At 35.0% G+C, this 21,513-nt stretch overlaps 1 protein-coding gene across 2 annotated transcripts in view; it reads right to left on the bottom strand.

The window, feature by feature from the left end:
• Positions 1-21,513, bottom strand: part of AGMO (alkylglycerol monooxygenase) — a 380,917-nt gene that overhangs the window by 222,356 nt on the left and 137,048 nt on the right. For both annotated transcript variants that reach the window (XM_082472754.1, XM_082472755.1), the window contains one exon: positions 2,954-3,057. In XM_082472754.1, coding sequence (XP_082328880.1) covers positions 2,954-3,057 — 104 coding nt within the window. The remainder of the gene's footprint in view (positions 1-2,953; positions 3,058-21,513) is intronic.

Below are 21,513 nucleotides of genomic sequence, written 5' to 3'. Positions count from 1 at the left end.
GCTTAATTTTGCTTTTCATTTCACAAATCAATTTTCTCTCCAAAGACATGACCCATTTATTATTTGTTCTAAAATATATTGTTACCTTAGTAGCTACCAAATTATATGCCTTATGTAGCTGTATCAATGAAAAGAATCTTACAAAAGATTCAAAGAAAATGAAGAGAACTGACAACACTGATTTTAATGTCTAGAAAGACCTATCACAGACTGGCAACCATCACAGATCCTGAAACCATCCAAGTTATCTTCTGGCACACTTACAAATATTAACCAAGAATCCAGGCTGATTGACAATCCCTACCTTTCATGTCTCATACTGGAAATCCTCTCTTCCTCCCCATCTCCACCCCAAATTAACAGCTGTAATGCGTTCCCAATGCTCATTTACTTATTCAGCATAATTTCTGTGTCTTTGACAAAGTGATAAGAGGTTATAAAGGGAATTTAGTCTGGCAATAAATAGGTGTGAACCTGCATTTCACTTCAATTTTCACTTATCTGTATCTTTGGATGCATTGATATAATAGGGGAAAGGACACAAGCTAGATAAGGATAAAGATGGGAGTCTGGACTGTTCCAACCAACAGTGTTCAATACTGGATGACGGGTGGGCTCCCCTGAGATACATTTTGTAGCTTTAAAAATAGATGATTTAAATATAGTATCTCGCAGGTTTCGTCTACTTCTGAAATCCCTGATGCTCAGATAGAAAATTTTCCTTTGATCATTCCTCAGATAATTAACTCATTAACGACACTGATTTCCCTGGAGCAACTTCCAACATAGCTACATCCCTTGGAGACTTCCTCCCCCAAAATGTAACTACTGGTGGTTTGAGTTATCCTTATGCAAAGAGTAATATATAAATCAGGAGAGAATAAATATTTTTGAGATTATTATTTTAATCAGTCATATAGTCAGCCTATTTTGTATAGGATAATAGAAATTTGTATTAATGCAGCTATTCCTTAAGAAGGGAGGGTGGACAGTATTCTCCTCCCCAGTCAGGAGCCTGTCCTTCCCTCCATTCACTGGACCAGTCTTGAGGTATATACAGCTGTGTAATCGGTAGTATTTTCCTCTACTTTTAACCATCTAAAGTTCCAGCACAAGCTGGCTATAGAAGATGGGAGGGGGAAATTATCTATCTATCTATCTATCTATCTATCTATCTATCTATCTATCTATCAATCTATCTATCTTTTCCATCTATATTGCTTAGAGCTGTGTTATACATTGAATCATGTCACTCTAAACTTCATGTGTTGAAATCCTATTCCCTAATACCTCAGAATGTGACCTTATTTGGAAATAGGATCATTGCAGATGTGATTAGTTAAGATGCGGTCATAAGGGAGTAGGGTGGGCTCCTAATCCAATATGACTAGTGTCCTTATAAAAAGAGAGAAATTTGAACACAGACACAGGGAGACCCCCATGTGAAGATCAGACTCCCATGGGGAGTGAAGATTGGAGAAGCTAGGAGAAAGGACTTGAACAACTGCTCCCCTAGAGTCTTCAGTGGGACCATGACCTTGCCAGCATTGGTTTCAAACTTCTGGCCTCCAGAACTGTGAGACAATACAATTCTGTTGTTTTAAACCACCCAGTTTGTGGTACTTTGTTACAACAGGCCTAGGAAATTAATATAAGCTGTAACATAGGTGTATGGTGTGGGGAGCAGGGGGTGGATTTCTTTCAATATCCTTTTCAACAAATGTATTAGTGCCATCACTGGCTTATCCATTTGTATGGCCTATGCTCCTGTTTGGGTCAGAACACATGCCAGTCTATCTTTCTATTGATTATGAGGAATCTGATTTCAAATATGGGACTTTGTCACTTACTGGTTGTGCAATTAACCTCATTGACCTACAGGTACCTGATAATGGTAATACTTGATCTAGCATAGCACGGGGGACAGGGATAAGTGAAAAACAATACAGAGGTACATAGAAGAGGATTTAGTGTAGAGGTTAAGATCTTTGCAGCCAGGTTGAATGAGTTCAAATTCTACTCCTCCCTTTACTAGTCTTGTGACTGAACTATGGACTCAGTTATCATTTTGAAATGAGAGTTATCCTAGTACCTATGCCTTGAAGTTGTCATGAAGAACAAATGAATTAATACATAAAGAGGTCTTAGATGATTATCTGGCACATAGAAAATATTAAATAATCGTATCTAATAGAAGTATTATACATGCAAACTATTAAGAACCATACAGATTAACAATTGTACTATTATCATTATAATTTATCATTAGTAAACAGCTATTGATGAATGCACTTATACATTGATAACTCTGACTTTCTAGCTCAAGGTGCATTTTAGCAGCAGTACTTTAGACAGCTCAGAAGACCTAAAGAGGGACAATCACAGATGAGGTCTGATACCAAGTGGATCAGGTTTGCCCAGAGAATCAGAAGAATCTTAGAACTAGAGGCAATTTCTGGTATTCATTAGTCTTGTCATTTCCTTATGTTAAAATACTTTAGAGCCAAACTTTCTGTTGAGTATTGTACTGACTATGCTAATATAGAGATAAAAAGCAAAGAATTTAATTAGATTTTACTCAAGCGTGCAGAAACGGCAACTGATTTTTAAAAAACTGTTTTTAAAAGTTTCTAATGAAATCTTTGCATATATTTGAATTGAGATACATTGTCTATGTATCACACTCCTTAGTTGACAGTAAATAAAGAACAGGCAGCCACTTTCTCACCGTGAGTTCTGGGGGCTCAAGTAAAAGACTACCATTGGAAAAAACCACTTCCTTCATGTGTGTCTGGCTTCACAGAGGAGAAAGAAACACTTTAGTGTCTGGCCTTACAGAGGAGAAAGAAGCATTTTTTGTAAAACAGCTTCTATTCATTTACTTGGAGGAAACAGAAACAGTTGCGACTAAATGAAATTACATTATCACCTTTATTCAATTTCATAAACTTACCCAGGAAGTGTACAGTTGGAAGACAGATTGTCTCAGCGCTGTGGATAAGTTATAGTCTTCTGAACTGTGGTGTGTTTGGTGTGCAGCCCACATAATATTAACCTCTGCAAAACACACAATTTGAAATGAGCCATGACAATAAGAACAAAGCAACTTTCATTTTCAGTTATGTATGCTGCTCTGTTGAGTGAGGGAGAAAAATCTCGAACATCTCTGAAAAAGCTAGCCAATGTAATTATAATTAAAATGAGCTGCCTCAAATCATTTTTGGAAGCAGAGAGGGTATAAATTACAAAGAAATAAAAAAATTGAAACATAGCCAATAAATATGTATAGTGTATATGATATAATTAAATGCCTTCAGCAAACTGAAATGACTTCCAAACTTTACACTTTCCTAACATATTACAATATGACAAATCATAAAAGCTAACTGGTAATGTTGTAACAATACAGTCAATGCATTGCGATAATTTTTCAGCAGGTGATAACATATTTCTAATTAAAGAAGAGTACTCTGATGGGAGAAACTGGTGTATAAATTTTGGAATGAAATATTTCATAATATTCTTCCCTAATGGCTTTTTAAGAAATTTCAAAATCTGTCTATTGGAATAAGAGGCAAAGCAGAATAACATCTAGCCCTAAGATTTAAGGTTTCAGTTTTATTTACAGATATATATTAATAACTAATAGTTACATATAGTTCTTCCCATACCTCACCAAAACAGTATACCATTTCTAAAATTGTCCCACATAATTGCTGTTTGTCCTCAAAATAAAAAAGAAAATGCAAATTGTTAATTTTCACCGAACATTATGTAAATTGCCCTCATACTGTCTTGAGATTCATATATACCTAAAGGATAGTTGCTTGCCTTTTCTACAGCAAATGTGCCACTATAATAACCACCTAAGTATATGGAATTTAAGAAAACAAGCCCACATTTTTCATTCTGCCCTCATTTTTCATTTCCTACCAGAATAACAGATCAAAATGCCATATATTCTGTTTTAGTAAAAGAAAGTATGCTCTTAGCTAAACTAACTTATATTTTGTCCTTTGCTACAAATACACGAGATAGAATTAACCATATGATGTGATAATTGTATCCCTGCCAGTACAGATTAGAAATTTAAAATTTTTTAGGCTTGGATGCATGGGAACTGAACAGTGAACCTAAAAGTGGAAATATTGAGTTATTGGTCTCTGCAGCTGCCATATATTCATAGTTAAAATACATGGCACATGGCAGAACAATTTGTTAGAAATTTTTAAAGTGAAAAGCATGGATAAATGGAGATATAGACATAGATATAGTCAATCTGGGTGGACTTCTTCTTGGCCCTTCATTTAGGAAATGAAAGGTCTATGGACAATCTATGTAGGGAGTTACCAAATAAAATGTGCAAAAGAGTTTTGGTAAACAAATGAGATATAAGAAAGACTTAGGTCTGTGAGAATGAGATTATGAATAGGATTATGAATACATAGCTCTATCAGAAGTCATTTCTATTAAAGTCATATATTTTCAAGTGGGGCAAGTATTTTCACAAACCATCAGTTTATATCTAACTTAGATCCTGACTGGTTTCACATTTTAATCATTTTAATTGTTCCTAGTAATGACCCTGTATTTCTACCCAGGCAATGAAGGAAATTGTTCTTACACAAATGAGAACTACTTCACCATAATGATCTCTAACTTTGCAGGCATAATCTCTGAAATGACCTAGAACCTAAATCTCTGATTTACTGACTAGCCTATATAGCTATAAATAAGAGAGATGCAAAGAATCCCATGGCACTTGAAATCTTTGGATGTTGTGTGGAATATTATTAAGAGGTAATAAATTTGATGAATCTCCTAAATCTTCTAAAACTTCTTACAGATTGAACATCTGAAGTAATCTAAACACCATTTTCTCTTTAGAACATACCCATTATTGAACATTTCAGAATCTGTCACATAAAAACTTCATTACAAATAAAAACACTACTTTGTTGGACCTTTCAGGATTTGTTTAAAAAAATTCATCATAATGTATCCATGTTATGAGTTCACAAGTGGATGAGCTAATCAGATGGGGTTTAATTAGAGGGTAATAATATGCATTGGAACTACCTCTTTATAATCTCCACAGAAGCTAAATGGTGGAACAAAGAATCCACAAGGGTGGAGGTTAAAGACCTGTCTCTATAGTTGTTTTAAAAGCTTTTACTTCCTATCACAAACTGTGTGTAACACAAGCCTTCATTCAATGAAGTACAGCTGTATAAACAGGGTGCAGTAACTGGATCCCACTGCCTTACCTCTGTCACTTTTCAGAATTGGGGAAAACAAGAAGAAATACAGAATTTTTTTTTCACAGTCTATATTCAGTTTACTTGAAGTAAATTATTTTCAAAGGTGGTTATAAAAATACATTTTATAGAAAATTGTCCCCACAGTTTTTTAAATGAGAAAAAGTTAATAGTACATTTATATATATGTTCATCTTCCCTAATACTTGAATTGATGAGTTGTCTGTTCTAAGGAAGAAAACCAAATGTTAAAGAGAAAAAATTGATATTATCACAATAAACTTCTTTCTGTGAAAAAATATTAATAAAATTATAAGTTGTCAACAATAATAATTTTCTTTTTCTATAAGAAAAAATTGATTTTCTAAGCATATGATATGTTATTATGGCTTTTTAATGATATTAGAAATAATAATGGTACTTTCCAGTGCCAAAATATAGATTTCTTTAAATATATTTTATTAATATATTGACCAATCATTCAATTTGTTTGGCCAAAATTTAATGTAATATGTGTGTTTGTATGTATGTTATATTCTTGAGTTTGTTACCTTGTTTCTATTTTTTGTAAATTAAGGTACAACTTACATACAGTGCAATCCATCCCTTTTGATATTTAGTTCTATGAGTTTTTACCAAACAAACACCACTGTGTAATCACTGTCACAATCAAGATAAGGTATGGAACAGTGTTGATCACCCCCAAAAGTTGCCTGTTCCACTTTGCGTATGGCAGGCTGACTCTACCATGGCTCCCAGATTCAGATGATGAGATTCTGGACTTTGAATTGATAATGTAATGGGATGAAATGTTTAGGACCTTGGGAGAGGTGAGTGTGTTTTGAATGTGAGAGAAATAAGAATCCATGGGATCCAGAGGATTCCTATAGAGGCGGCCTCTAAGACGGCACCCAGTGATTCTTGCCTACTGGTGTTCAACCCCCTGTATAAACCCACCCCTTGGGTGTGGGCTGGATTTAATGACTCCCTTCTAGTAAATGTAATTTTGGCAAAGGTGATGGGATGTCACTTCTGATATTAGGTTATAAAAAGACTGTGGCTTATGTCTTAGGTGCTTTCTCTTGTACTCTCATATACTGTGTCTGAGCAAAGTCAGTTGCCATGTTGTGAGCTGCCCTTTGGAGAAGCACATATGACAGGGAACTAGGAGAGGCCTCAGGTTAACCAGTTAGCAAGGAACTAAGCTCCTCAACCCAAACTCCACAAGAAACTGAATCCCACCAACAACCATGTAAGTGAGTTTGGAAGCCGATACACCACCACTTGAGTCTTCAGATAACACTACAGCCAGCAGACAGCTTAACTGCTTAACTACAGCCTCATGAAAGACCTTGAGCCAGAAGCACTGATCTAAGCTGTGCACTGATTTCTGACCTACAGAAGCTGTGAGAGAAGCCACGGATGTGTTACGGAGCAGTAGAAAATTAATACCGTGGTCAATTCTCCTTGACCTCATTCTCAGTCCCTAGCATCCACTGATTTGGTTTCTTTCACTTAGCATAATGCACCACAGATTCCTCCATTTTGCTGTGTTTATCAGTAGTTTGTTCCCTTTTTTGCTGAGTAGTATTGCATTTGTATGGATGTACCACAGTTTTTGTTTTGTTTTGTTTTGTTTTGATCCACCTAGTAGTTGAACATTTCAAGTGTGTCCAGTATTTGGCAATTACAAATAAAGCATCTATAAATTTTCTAGTATAGTTTTCATGTGAACATAAGTTTCATTTCACTTCGGCACATACTCAGGAGTGAGATTACTGAACTGTATGGGATGTTTACATTAGGTTGTCAAAAAACTGTCAAAACGTTTTCCAAACTGACCGTGCCGTTTTGTATTACCACCAGCAGTATATGAGAGTTAAATTTGCTCCACATCTTTGACAGTACTTGACATTATTAATTTTATTTTTATTTATTTATATGATGACATTCTTATAGGTGTGTATTATCACATTGAAATTTCAATTTGCTTCTCTGCAATAGCGAATGACACTGATTACCTCTCCATGTGCTTATTTGCCATTTATATGTCTTCTTTGTCTATTTAAAATTAGTGCCCACAGTTTAATTGGGTTGTTTTTTTATTATTGAGTTCTGAGATATCTTTATATATTCTGCACACAAATATTTCCTCCCAGTCTGTGGTCTGACTTTTCATTTTTTTGACAGTATCTAATGAAGAATACTGGGTTTTAATTTTGATGAAATCCAATTTATATACTCGAGAGTTATATTAAAAGATATTTTTAGTGTGTATAAGAACAGAGGTTACTTCCAAGAAACTTTTCAGAATGATGACAAATCTGTAAGCAGAGTAAACTTGTAATTTAGAAGCTAACAGATTCTATATGTATTATACATCTAAAGTATATCTAAATAAGTCTCTTTTGTCATTTCTTGTCACCTATCAAATGGAGAGAAATAATTCTTTAGGTTAATCTGAGACACAAACAAGGTCTACAAGGAATTTTCACAGCTATATGATAGCTATTTAATCTTCAGTAGTGGACAGAACGTCTTGGGGCATCCTGGGGGGGATGATGTTGCCTTCACTCATAATTTGGAAAACCTTCGAGTTATGAAGAAAAAAATGTTCAGGCATAGTTGCAAAATGTCGGTGTTTGCACCAAGAAAGGCATGTTAGTAACACTTGATGGAACATTTAACATATTGTGTGGTGACTATGGAACATGAGAACTGCAAGGAGTTTATGAGGTTACTTAGTTCAAATTCTTTACTTTATAAGTAATAAAAATGAAATAGAAAGGGAGAGGGAAAAAGTTTCATTAAAGGAGAGAAAGCTTTTTAAAATTTTGTCTCTCTCTCTCTCAACAGTGATTTATTTGAAGCATTCATTCCCCTCTTGGATTTTTATTTCTCCTTCAGAAATGGCGGTGACTGGGACCAACTATTCTGTGAGCCCCAGATGACATGTATTTGGTAATTTCCAATACGTAAAGGACATTAAGGAGCTCAACACACATTATTAAATGATGGTGCTAAACCTCTTGAATTGGAGCTACTGCTTACTGCCTTTTACAGGAAATCTAACACTACAAAACACTGAACTAGTCAATTTTTGAATGAAAACAACTGTCACTCTGAATTTGAAAATATCAGTACCAGGTATAAGTGAATCCTTTAAAAATTTGTCCCATCTCTTTCCAACAGATAAGCATGATTGAGAAATGATTTCAGAAAAGTAACTGAACTAAGCAATCAAAATATTAGTAACAGACTCGAACTGTCAAAGTAAAGTCTAAATGGAAAATTTAATAGCTGGTGAAATAACAAAGAATATACCCTCATTGAATGCACTGATGATGACATCAATTTTGTCATCACAATTTCATTCACTTCCTATAGCAACAAATCAAAGTGATGATAAAATTGATGATATTGTTAATTCATTCAGTGAGTAGAGATTGATAGTCTTTGTTGAGTATTTTTTTCTAATCTGTCCTTTGTCCACTTAATATCGGAACATAAATGACTAAGTATATCTAAAAATGTCAAATCAATGAGAATAAAATTGATAAACTGGCTGGACCTCCATATTTTTGTTCAACACATTTTGCGTATATCCAGATGTTCAGCATCATAGAAACCAGTCATCTGAAGGACTGACCAAATTTTCACTTTTTATCTATACATTTGGCAACATGTAGATATTAAATCATCTCTCTAGAGGAGGTAACAAATGATGGCTCTAAAATTGTCACAAACACTAAACTGTCTCTCTAATCTTTCTAGCAATCACAACTTTAATACTTTTTTAAAATTTATGTTCAAATGGAAGTCTTTAAAAACTAGCATGCAGAATTTTAAAAGACTAGTTCTCCATTCATATGTTTAAATTCTTTCAAAATTTAAACAAAAAATAAAAGAAGATACAGCTTTTTAGTATGAAGCAAAAATAAATCCTTAAGAATGTATATCATCTTTTCAATCAAAACTTCCATTTCTATACAATGCAAAAGCAAGAAAAAATATGATGCTTATTATTGTTATTTGGACGAAATGTTAAAATTAGTTGAAGATATAAGAGAATGTTATTTCCACCTACCATATCCACTATCATTAAAAATGAAAAATGTGATTTTAAAATTTCAGAATTTTGACATGTCCATATTTAGTTCAATTGTATTCTATTTTAAATCCATTTAGGAAAGTCTAAAAATTAAGATTATATTTGATAAGATTTCATTTAAATTGTGTATTTTTAAAAAATAAGGATTTATTTAGCACTAATTTATTGAATCCCTACTATGTATATCTTTGTGGATATTCTGATAGATAAAAGCATGCAATCAATCAAACAAACAAATAAAAAGCATCCCTCAAGGAACCTACAACTAAATAGAAGCAAAAGAAAGATAAAGAAAGAACTCGCTGATGCAGGAAACTTTTACATCCCTTAAAATAAAAATAATTCTGTGTAAATTATACATGTCCTGCATCACTTTGTAGTCATTGTTTCATTAACAACTTTTGAAAGATTATTATAACCAAGGCTTCCATGAAATATAAGAAGACATTAGCTTCACTCTGTCTGACAGATTAAGTGACCCCTTCCCTGCCTGTCTTTCTATATGTCTATTCTCCACATTTTCTAGAAATGAGATTTTACAATATCTCATACAATTTAAATTTGGGTCATTGCCTACTTACCTGATGGTTAGAAATGCTATGAGTTCCTCCTTGACTTTACTCAAAGATGAGACTGATTAATGATAATAATAATAATAATAATAGCAATGATTGTAAACACACAAAAGTGCTTATCATGTTCTAGGGGATATATTAAACATTATATGCATTAATTCATGTATTATCTATAACTATACTAGAGGTAGATATCTGTATCGTTTCCCTTTTATAAATGAGGAAAGGGATATATGAGATTTAATAACTTGCATAAGTAATGATTATTTTTCTCATTACATATTAATAATGTTATCATTGGCAGAAACCATATTTTCTAGCCCCACTGCCCCTCAGTGGGTTTGTGTGTCTGATTCTCAATGATGCAGTGTGAGTATAAATAATGTGTGTCACCCTGGGCAGGGGTAGAGAACTGGTGTGATCCTTTGCACTCTCTCTGTTCCCCTCCAACTGCCAGATAGGATATTCAGTGGAGGACGCTGAGGCCTTAGGGTATGCAAAGAAACCAGACAGAAGGATCTTGGCTAACTGACTACCAGTGTAGAGTAGAAAGCTCCCACTGACCCTTATTTAACCAGGATGTGAATGAGAAATAAATCTATTGTGCTAAGTCACTGGGATTTGTTATCGCTCAGTGAACTTATTTGCTCTTAATACATATGAATACATATGAATATGATGCAAAACCCACCAATATCAGTGACCTTATTACAGATCTATGTTCTCTATCACTCAGTGTTTCCTATGGACTGACTTCTATGAGGAAAGCACTTCATAGCATACTGGGTACCTGTGTTTCTAAAAGCAACCTCCAACTAGCGTAGCTCAAAGTAACGTATTTTCTTATCATTAGCCTTCCAAAATGAGTGCTTCAAAGAGATGGTAATAGGGAATCCAGAACATATCCTGTAGATGTTTCCTCTCTCTCTCTTTCTTCTACTACCTTGAGTCTCCCCTCACTTCATTCTAATGAAAGGCTTGCCTTGCCTTGAGGCAGGTGTGTGTAACAGGGCTGGGAATGTCAAGGAAAGAGAAACGTCACATATCTTGTTAGTAGCATCTGATACCCCAGTCTCATTTCCATGTTCCTCCAAGAGTCCCCATTGTCTTCTCAACACTATTCCTGCCCTTATACTCCTCTCCTCTCATCACCACCCTGCTCTGGAAAGCCCAAGCCTGACTATTCACTTTCCTCACAATGCAGATGAATCTAAATTTTGTTCACCAAAGACCCACTGTTTTATTAGTTATGTATGAACTTATTTCTACCTTTACTACCTAAACATATATAGAATAGGAAAACTTTCCTTGTTGCCTTGCCAGATCAAGAAGTAAGAACTTTTAGAAAACTTTAGCAGAACTGAGATTTCCTTGACAGAGAAGAAGAGAAGCTATAGGACCATGTTCTCTTCCACAGGGAGTTAGATTACAATGCCAGGAATAAAGGCTCCTATGATAAGCAAGAGGTATTAGGAATAGGAAGGGAAGCAGACAGGCCTTGAGGAGTGATTGAAAGAAAGGAACTCATACTGGGCACTAGGATGAGCCCTGCAAAGTCTCTCACTTCCAATCTCTCGCTACACTTCACCGTCTTCAACTAACCTTCCAGGTTAGAGCCCTTGTCCCAGACCAGAAAACACAAAACCAGCCATATCTTGAAATTAAAGGTGTGCTTCCCTCAGCCTAGGCCAGGCAGGTGGAACAGAAAGTGAGAGGGGGCTCCTCATCCCACTGCAAAGAGAGAGATGCTCTTGGCTTCCCAAGTTGAAAGGCTAAAAGCAGCTCCCACCTGAAATATTACTGAACATGGTAATTATGTCCTATAGAACAGTTTTCTTTCAGTTTTATGATGAACTATATGTCTTTATATAGGCAGATTTGAGAACCTAAGTTCAAAAGGAGGCATTTCTTTTTGAAAATGTGCACCTCGTTCGTAAGAGCCAGTTTACAACCAAGATTTCTAAATATTGCTCATCCATATGAGGAAATTGCTCACATACATATTTTGAGAATTGAAACAGGGGAAGGATAAAAGTGAATCTATGAAGAGAAAAGAAAATGAGGTACATTTCCAATGTAATTTACACACAGGTGCACGCATATGTTTACCATACATCTGTGTGTATGCATGTTTATGTATTTATATTCAAGGTAGAGAGGTATAAAAATACACAGTTTCATATTACATTCCACATTTAGGTACACAGATACGTAGTATGGTGCTGAAGGCTCCACCAAAAGACAGAGTAGAAAGAAATAGTAGTGCGTTTACATATGAAAGTAGAGAGAGTTCTACTTTGCAGCCATCTCTCAGAGTAGACTAAGCTTTATTGTAGGTTGTCAGTCCATATAATCTCTGCAACACTTCCAACCCATGAGATAAACTGGTTGTCTACTAGCTTAAGAATAAAGTGGTAATTTTTGACTTTACTGTCCACTCTATTAGAAGGTTATAGGCTGCCTGAAAAGAATGCTGTGAATAACAGTTTGATGTCATGCACACTCTTCCTTCTCTAAGCTCCATCATTCTCCATTTATATATCTCTGCTCCTAGCCACTTTGGGTGTTGATACCTGCCAAGACTAAATATTCACCTAGATTTCTCTTCTTTCTATTCAGATTTATATTACCTCGGCCCTAGGCCATGGGCCAAGTAATTTGCTAGAGAATCCTGATTATATCCTTGGTGATGCGTGGAAGGAGCTCTTCCTCACTCAATAGAAAAAGTGTTATTGAACTAAAGTATTAAGTGGCTTGAATACTGACATTTCCAGAAATACAATAGACTAGTGAAGAGAGATTTTTGGTTAAGGGAGATTCCCATACCTTTCAACCATGTGGAAAATAAGCTGTGTTTATAGGAAAACTATCCCTCTCTGCAAAAGTTGGCAGAATTAAATACAAATTCTCTGAAATAAAAGTTATCAGTATTACATTTTAAAACAAGTATGAATTTGACAATTTTTATGTCTCATGAAGGTCACTTATCCATTTAATAAAACCAAATTCTAGTGCATGTGGGTCCTGGTTAGCAACAGCACAGTAATATCATGGTTTAGGTTTTGGGGGCTGTTAGTGATTTTATCATGAGACTTACAAGATATTCAGATTCTAAGGAATCTACATGCTTTACCTAGAATAAAAGCAAGAAACCTTCTGGAGGATTTAATGACATATATTTGGCATTCCTAATGACCTAACTAGCACAATCTGGGGGCAGAAATCGTGGGAGAAGAACTGTCTTTATGTCAATAGAGTGAGCTAGGATTGGCAAGCACTCCTCCTGTGCAGCCTGCTCGCCTGTGGTGAGACCCAGTGAACTTCTGCTGTATTATGTTTGGAATAATGATTTCTATAATTTGTCTCCACAAGTCACAGAATCCAAGAACAAATTAACCTCCAAAGTTTGAAAGGAGAGCAACGTAAGGAAGTGAACAGGAAAGCAAAACAACCAGGGATTGTCAGGAAAAGACAGGAAAGCAGGAAAAAGTGGCACTAAAACCACTAGTTAGAAGGTGGCTGCAATCTGTCTTTATTCTCCCTCTATTAAGCCTCCTGAGTGGATATAGATTACCCCTGTCAACAGCAACAAAACCTACGAGGATCTCTTTGCCAATAATAAGGGCTTTCTATTGGTCTTACCATTTGCCTTTGTGTTCTGAAACTAATGTTTACTGCTTCATAGCAAACGAGTTAGAAGCTTGGAAGATTACTGAATTTGCAAGAAATGCGATGGTGTCCAATGAAGGTGCCAGAGTGAATCAGCACTGGATGTCCCAACTGGAACAGGTCAGTCTATCCTTTGTGAATGGTTTCATTCTGACATAGATTAGCATTGTCCCTGATCTTTGAGGAACCAATCTGCACCTGATAGATTTCGTTCTACACATTTGTTCCTCACTCTGTTATTATCATTTGCTGACACATCATAGAACTGAACGTTATTTGTTACTGTGATGAGTTACCTTGCCCTTTCCTCTGTTCCCTGCAAAGTAAATGTATGTCTGAAATCTGAATATATGTCTGGTTTAAAAGGGAGGCTATCAATGACTACCGAGTCTCACTACTATTTGAGGAAGAGGTCTTGGGATATTCTTTGGCCATTGAGAGATGGAAGTGGTTGTGCAGGCCCGTATCCCCCATTATTCTAATAGACAAAACTTCATATTCTACCTCCTAAGTCCCCAACCATGACTCCATTGCTACATGACCTTCAAACCCAAATGCTATTTGTTAAACGAATTCATTGTTTTCTGCCCATGCTTCTTCTTTCTGTTTCTGATCTTGTAATATGACTATTGTACCTTTGATCATTCCTTTTCCCTCCCTCCGGCCCCCACCAAGACTCCCCGACTCACTGCCATCAATCCACCGAATCACCTGATTTTTTCCTTTCCTATCTCATACCTGCTGTCCTGGATTAAGGCCTCATTGCCTTGGTACAACCAAAAAATATTCCCTGTGTGATATCTATGTGTAGGATACTCTGCCCTTATATCACTCACAATCTAGTGCAGGTCAGCAAACTGACATCAAAGGCCAAACTCTAGCCCACAAACTGCTTTGTACAGCCAACAGGCTAAGAATGGTTTTTACATTTTCAAATGACAAATAAAATCGGAAGAGTAACAGTTTGTGACACATGAATAGTACATGAAAAAATATTTATCTTCCTCTTTTTTTTTCTCATGTATCCTCCATTCTCTGGGCATCCTGAATACCCTCAACACTTCCCTGGTCCCATCTTTGTGTGACCTGTCAAAATATTCTTCATCTTTCAAGAATAACTGCATGTGTCATTTTCTTCAGGAAATCATATTTAGCCCTCCCAGCTACAATTATTATATAATCCTTATTACTCCTTAGCCTCTAATGTCACAAATAACTCTGCTATTTTGCATCCTCCCCTATTTTATGAGCTTCTTAATTCGAGGGATTAATTTGTCCATTGTTGTATTTTCCACAGCACCTACTATTATCTTTGTATAGTAGATCACTAATGTATTTTCTTTTCTATGCTTACCAAATAAAATTGTTTCATTTGACTAATCAATAACCAAATAAATAACTATTGATTTTATTTGCTAAATACATGTCTTTTCATTAGTAAAATCAATGCTTTAAAAATTTTTCTTTTTCCTTCCCACTGATTCCATCTCCCTAATTTCAGTCATATCTAAACATTCCATTTTGTAAAACATGAACCCTTGGCTTTCCCTTTCCTTAATTTGTTTTTATCTCAAACATCTTAAAAGAGCAGATTATTTACTTACTTACCTCGCATTCACTCTTAAACTCATTGTTAATATCACTTAGTTCTCTCCAAAATCATTATTGGCCTCTTTTCTTGCCAAAACTAAAGACCTCATTTTAGATGTCATCCTATTTGAACTTTCTGAAACATATGACCCTTGCTTCTGTCTTGAAAATCTTTTCTTCTGGCTTTAGTAACACCCCTTGCTCCCAGCTTTCCTCTTTATTCATCCAGGTGCAATTCCCTGACTTCTTCCCTGATTCTCACCCACTTTAAAGGGACCAATTCTTGTTTTTCTTTACTCCTCACTCTCACTGTTTCTCATGGTGCGCCACCACCAATGACTTTAAGAATCACTTATCCAAAAATTGATGGCTCCCAAATACTTCAGTCTACAGGTTTCCATGGACTCTGGGTCTGAATTCCTTTTAAGAATTCTATGCATATTGTGCCCTGAGTCTATCTCATGGTCTTACTTTCCGTCCCTGTCGTCCTTCTTTCTTAATGGCATTACTACCACCTTGGCCACCCAGGCAAGGGAGATGACAGCCAGGGAAGGTCTCAAAGCAGAACTAGATCTCAGTGCTTTTTTGTATCCTTTTGACCTCTCTTTTGATATTTATGCAATGCTTAGCACATGATCAGGACAAAACCCAGTGACACTAAATGAATAATTTTTTTAAATGACTCCACATTAGTTTGTGATATTGTCTTCTAATACATGGTAGCAACTTTCAGGTAGGCCTAAAAGTTGGTTTTATTACTAATAGGAACAACCATATATATAAAAAATATAAAGAGAAAAGTGGAATGGCAAAGGTAACATAGAAAAACATTATTATTTGTGAAAGTCAACAATAAAATGTAAGATTCTTTTCTCAAAGATTTGACATTTTAGGAAAAATCCATAAGGAACAGTATATGAAGAAACTCAAAAACTATCTGACACAAACTCCAAAATAATGAGACAGCTTTCATACTACAGAAAAATTTCCTCTAATTCCTCAAGGTATTTTAAATATTATTAAATGGTGTATTACTGCCCCTCTAGCCCTGAAGTTAGAACATCAAACTTGGAGCCTGTCCACCTGGATGCTGTTTACAGATTTCTTAACCATCTGCAAGAAGTCACGACTAGAGCTATCTCACCTGCTTACAGTTAAGCTTACCTTATCATGAAGTTAATCTTTACTTGAACATATACATTTTTGATACACTTATGAGGTTGGGAGAATAGGAAGGTGATACAGCACTTTAGCATTATTTTTTTTTCAGAAGCCTCAAACATTAAAAAAAAAATCAAAGAATATGGTTACACAAAACTCCCTAAAAATTTTCAAATCCCCAAATGGAAAACAAAGATATTGTCAAAACACAAAGGGCTATCCCAGTGGTTTTGCTGCTAGGTAACCCACACTTGCTCGTGATATCCAAAGGAAGTTAAGGGTTCCACGCACTCCTCTCGCCCTTTCTTCTGCCATTCCAAATACGTGTGGTTGTTCTGTGAACTGAACTTAATACTATCCCGTCAAATACAAAGGACCAGATATTTTATTGAAAAAATCCTCTTCCCTAAGAGGACCATTGTATTTCAATATAATTTTGAAAACAAGTTGTTGGAAATGTTTTATAATGTCATTAGTATGTGGAACTGTTATTTTTAAAGTTATTTTGCAAGCAATGAAGATCAATTAAATAGGTTCCAGGTAAAAGGTCATGAAGCAAAATATTACCAAAGTTTAAGGCACACGTGGAACATTTCTCAGCACAATCTAACACCCAGGGGTCCACAATAACTGGCCTTGATCTCTGAGATTTGCAGTGCAGTGTGAATTTAAGCAGCCATAAATCTATTAGCAGATAACACGACAAATTCATGTAGGTCAAAACAATGATTTGAACACATTTTGCCTAGTAATTCCCTCTTTTCTTGTGATCAACTTGTCTGAAACCTTGTCAAATGGCCAAAAAAAAAAAAAACCCCAGTTCTCCTGGTGTTGCAGAGTTGCATAACGTGATTTCCTATAATGATGTCACGGTTGATGCTGTAGACCATGTGAAACAGATTAACTGTGACCAAATTAGCATTCTTTTGTAAGGCCAGCTGATATGCACATGTAAAACATGAAACACCCTCATACTGTGAGAGGCAATTAAATGATTCTCAAACACTATGCTGTAAATAATTTAAACCTCATAAATATCTACCTTATAAAGTAGAGATTGCTTTTTATTTGTTTCTTTAAACAACCATCATGACAACCTAAGTCATTTCAGTGCATTTTCATCTTTGGGAAACTTACTAGGAAAATGCTTTGGTGGCTTTTTTTTTTTTTTTTGGTTGGATAATGCCTCGTTTGTTCTTTTTAAAGAGTTCTTATGTTCGTGTGTTCTCGGCTGTCTTTTGGAAAGATTGATGTCTGGTGTCACTGCTAGGAAGTGCAAACTGTTCAGCCTCACTGCAATCTATGTCCTCATCCTCTTGCTCCACAGGATACCACATACTTTGGCAGCCAACATTCAGAAGGGAAGTGCTTTAATGGTAATAAGTGATGCCAATGAAACCTTTCCCCCAATGCTCAAAACTTAGTGGTTGGAGGCTGAGGAACCAAATGGCGGAACTGAGGGGAATAAATGACCATGTTAGTTGAAAGGGACCAATGCTGTTTATCTAACCCATGGTAAAAGAGATTCGAAATTTCCTCTCTAATTAAACTTTTCACCAAAATATCATCCTCATGGTAGCCTGGGAGAATCTGGATCTATTTAAGGATGTCTTGACCCTCTTTTTCCAGACATAAGAGTTTAGTGATCAATTGTGTTAATAATAGCAATTGTCAGTGTGCTTTTTAGACGTAATTTCCACAGTATAACATGTTCCAGCTATACCTCCACCCCTATGGAGAGTCGAGCAATAGGAGGGAACCCTTGCAATGTAAGTAAAATGAAAGGAATTTATATAAGATGACATGAAACAGGTGTTTGAGACATGTTGAGCTCCTTAGTGCAAAAAGAAGAAAAGTGCTCTTGTGGAAGCAGTATGTTCAGAAGCTGTGTGATGGTGGCAAAGTCATTTAAATTGAAAGTCTGCAATGTTCTCATCTCAGTGAGTGAGTGAGGGTATTGTTTTTTATGAAGAGCAATATGGCTACCTTTATAATATCAAGCAGAAATAGAATGTGGATTTTTCTTTCTTATGATGAGCTGGATTCTGATTGATAGAAATGAGTTACTCATTTGATTGCCTCAGGTCACAAATGTAGTCAAAACCACCAAATCCAGTGAAAACAACTAACCACATGGTGATCTGACCTACCACATTGGTCTTATTATCTCCGTGCTTTAAGCAAATTACCTAATTCTTTGAACTGTCCAATGAAATAGATATCCAGTTGTTTGCAAGCAAAACCATTAAGCATAAAAACTCAAGTTGATCTTAACAGCCATGAGTGATTTCTCTAGTAGTTTAGATTGGTTTTTGTTTCTTTGTTTGTTTGTTTTAGTTTTTACCTAGGTCACTGCCAAGACTTTACCAAATGTAAGTAAAATTCTACCAGGTTTTATATATTACTTCAGAACTGGGGATACCAAAAAGCAACCATAATAAAGAGTGGTGGGTAGTAAAGACTAAAAAGAAACGATTCTTGCAAGCAATTGTGAGGAGAGGTGAAGGTAGTTTGAAGGAGAAATGAAAGATAACATACATTGAAGAGTGAAAATGTGTAGAGTTCTAGGCAGATACTTGAGATTATCCTTGCTAAGCTTAACAATGAGTTAACTCTTATTTTCTTGCTGTTTTAAAGAATAGGAAATTGAGGAAACAACTTTTCAAGATCACAGCTCCAAAGATGCAGAGTCAGAATCTGAATCCAGGCCCATCTGGCCCCAGAGCCCACACTTTTTTCTGAACTCTAACATAGGTACCTGCCCACAGCTCTGCATGACATAAAATGTACAGTGAGTGATGCCTAGTGCCTACTTTTAAAAGTTTGTTCTTTAGACAGAAAGAGAAGATAAAGACTTTCATATGAAAAAGTAAATATTAGAAAATAGTAAACCACTAGTTGCGTAAACATTGCATATAATGGCAATCAGGGAAAGATAATATAGCTGAGACCTGATTAGTCAGGTTACATCCTCAGAAAAGGTTAGGGTTGAAGCTCTGCCTGAATATTAAAATAATAATTTCTAGAAGCCTGGAGTTTAGTATATTAAGAGAGCAACTTAAAATATATATATATATAAAATGCAAAATAATTGTTAGAGTATGACTTCCTTTAAAACAAATTCAGATTCATAAATTAATATGAAATATCATTTAATTAACAAAATTACAGACTCCTTTTTTTAGTACCTTAAACATTCAATAAAAGTTTGCTTAGTTCTGAAAAAAAAAACAAAAACAAATTCAAAACACTGACATTGAGATTAACCCAATTGACGTATATTTTTTAGTTTTACAAAGTATTAGTTGGTTTAAAAAAGGTAAAGTACTACTTGGTTTAAAAAATCATTTTTTCTGTATTTTTACGAACTATTACTAATGTTCAAAGTGAAGAATACAAAATACGAACAATTTAATAATGTTCCATTTAGGGAAAGGAAAAATGGAATTCAAACATCACTTGTTTTAAATAAAGAAGGACCACTTAACACTTCATCACATCTTAAAAGCCCCTTTTCTCAAATTTTACAATAATTAGTTCTAAGACACAGACACTTAAATGAATTTCTGCTCAACTCTTTTTCCAATTTAATTTACATAATCATGAAGCTTAATTTTTCTTTAAAAGCCTCAGTGAAGTTTTAGTAAAATATCACAGATGATTTCTATTATATCAACTAAATATTTTAAACTTCTATTTCAGTTAAATTTACTGAAAATACTAATTTTTCCTCAAAATATTTGCACTAATATTTTGAAATTTCACCAAAAATATTTATTTAAGTGTATTTACTTAAAAAAAAGAAAGGAAGAAAAGAACAATCCCTCTACGGATTTTAGAGTGAGTATTTATGTAAATGAGATTATTCATCTTGGTTAATCTATTCACAACTACACACACATACACACACACACACACACACACAAATACAAAGTGCCTGATATTATTGTCAATGCATAAAGCTGTTGGATTCTGTACCTTTTTAGCCATAACATGTGCTCCCAGCAATCAAATGCTCATGAGTATATGCTACTTTCTTTGGTTTTACTCAAAGGCCTGTTGCTGGCCAATTCACTCTCCTTTAATAGAATGGACCCATTTGACAATTTTTTACTTTTATTTGAAAAATATATTTAGGAATCAAAACATGAAATACTAACAAGAAAATTAAACAAATTCTTTTATGCAATACTTTGGAAAGGGCAAAAATAAAATTTGAACAAAAATAAAGAAAAAAATCTTCAATAGATAATGTTAACTATTATGTTACTTGTTTAATTACAGTGTTTTCTTGCAGTGAAAAATGAAGCTAAATATGTTAGGAGAATTGTTTAGCATCAGATTTTACTATAAGAAGATAAAAATTTCAGCAAAGGATGTTTCAATCCTCTCATCTCTTTTTAACCAGATCGTAGCTGGGCTCTTATAGCCTCTTCATTAGGGAAACCAAGCAATTCTCTAGAGGGTTACATAAATTATTTTTAATGGAAAAGAAACCGGATATGATATAAAATTATTTTCACTGTAATGGAAGCTATAAGGCTCAAAGAAGACAATGCTTATAATTTATTACCTATATTTTAACAAGGTAAGAGTGATTCTAATAATCTTTCTATAATAGGACATGAGGAGTTCTGGGTAATTAAATATTCTGGTTAACAGAGAAACACAACTCATATGAATTATCCATTTTCAAAGAATTAGGCTAATAAAAATCGGCCACATGAGACTACAATGAGATAATTACATCTTTCTCTGTTGTTTCAAAAAGTATATAACATTGAAGTGTCTCAAGACCATGTCACTACTTCAGCAATGTTGGATGGCACGTGTACAGACAACGTGTTTAGTGAGAGGCCCAGGGTTACAGAGCTTCACACATTGCCTTTAATTTGATAACGTTTATCTATTATTATACTGTGTTGAATGGCTATGGGGATTTTTGTCCACCATTGAAAGAAAAGGGAACATTGACCTTGTGCTATTGATTCACAGCTGCTTCAAAACAAAATATTGTTAAACACTTTGAAATAGTATAAAGACATGAGTCTGTCTGTCCTTCCTTCCTTTCAGTTTCCTTCATTCGTTCATTCATTCTTTCCTTCATTCCTCCCTCACTTTTTTCTTTCTTTCTTCCCCAAGGACCTCC

Source organism: Balaenoptera physalus, assembly GCF_965194825.1.
Source record: "Balaenoptera physalus genome assembly, chromosome: 8".
Classification (NCBI taxonomy): Eukaryota; Metazoa; Chordata; class Mammalia; order Artiodactyla; family Balaenopteridae; genus Balaenoptera; species Balaenoptera physalus.
This window is presented reverse-complemented; position numbering and strand designations above follow the sequence as displayed.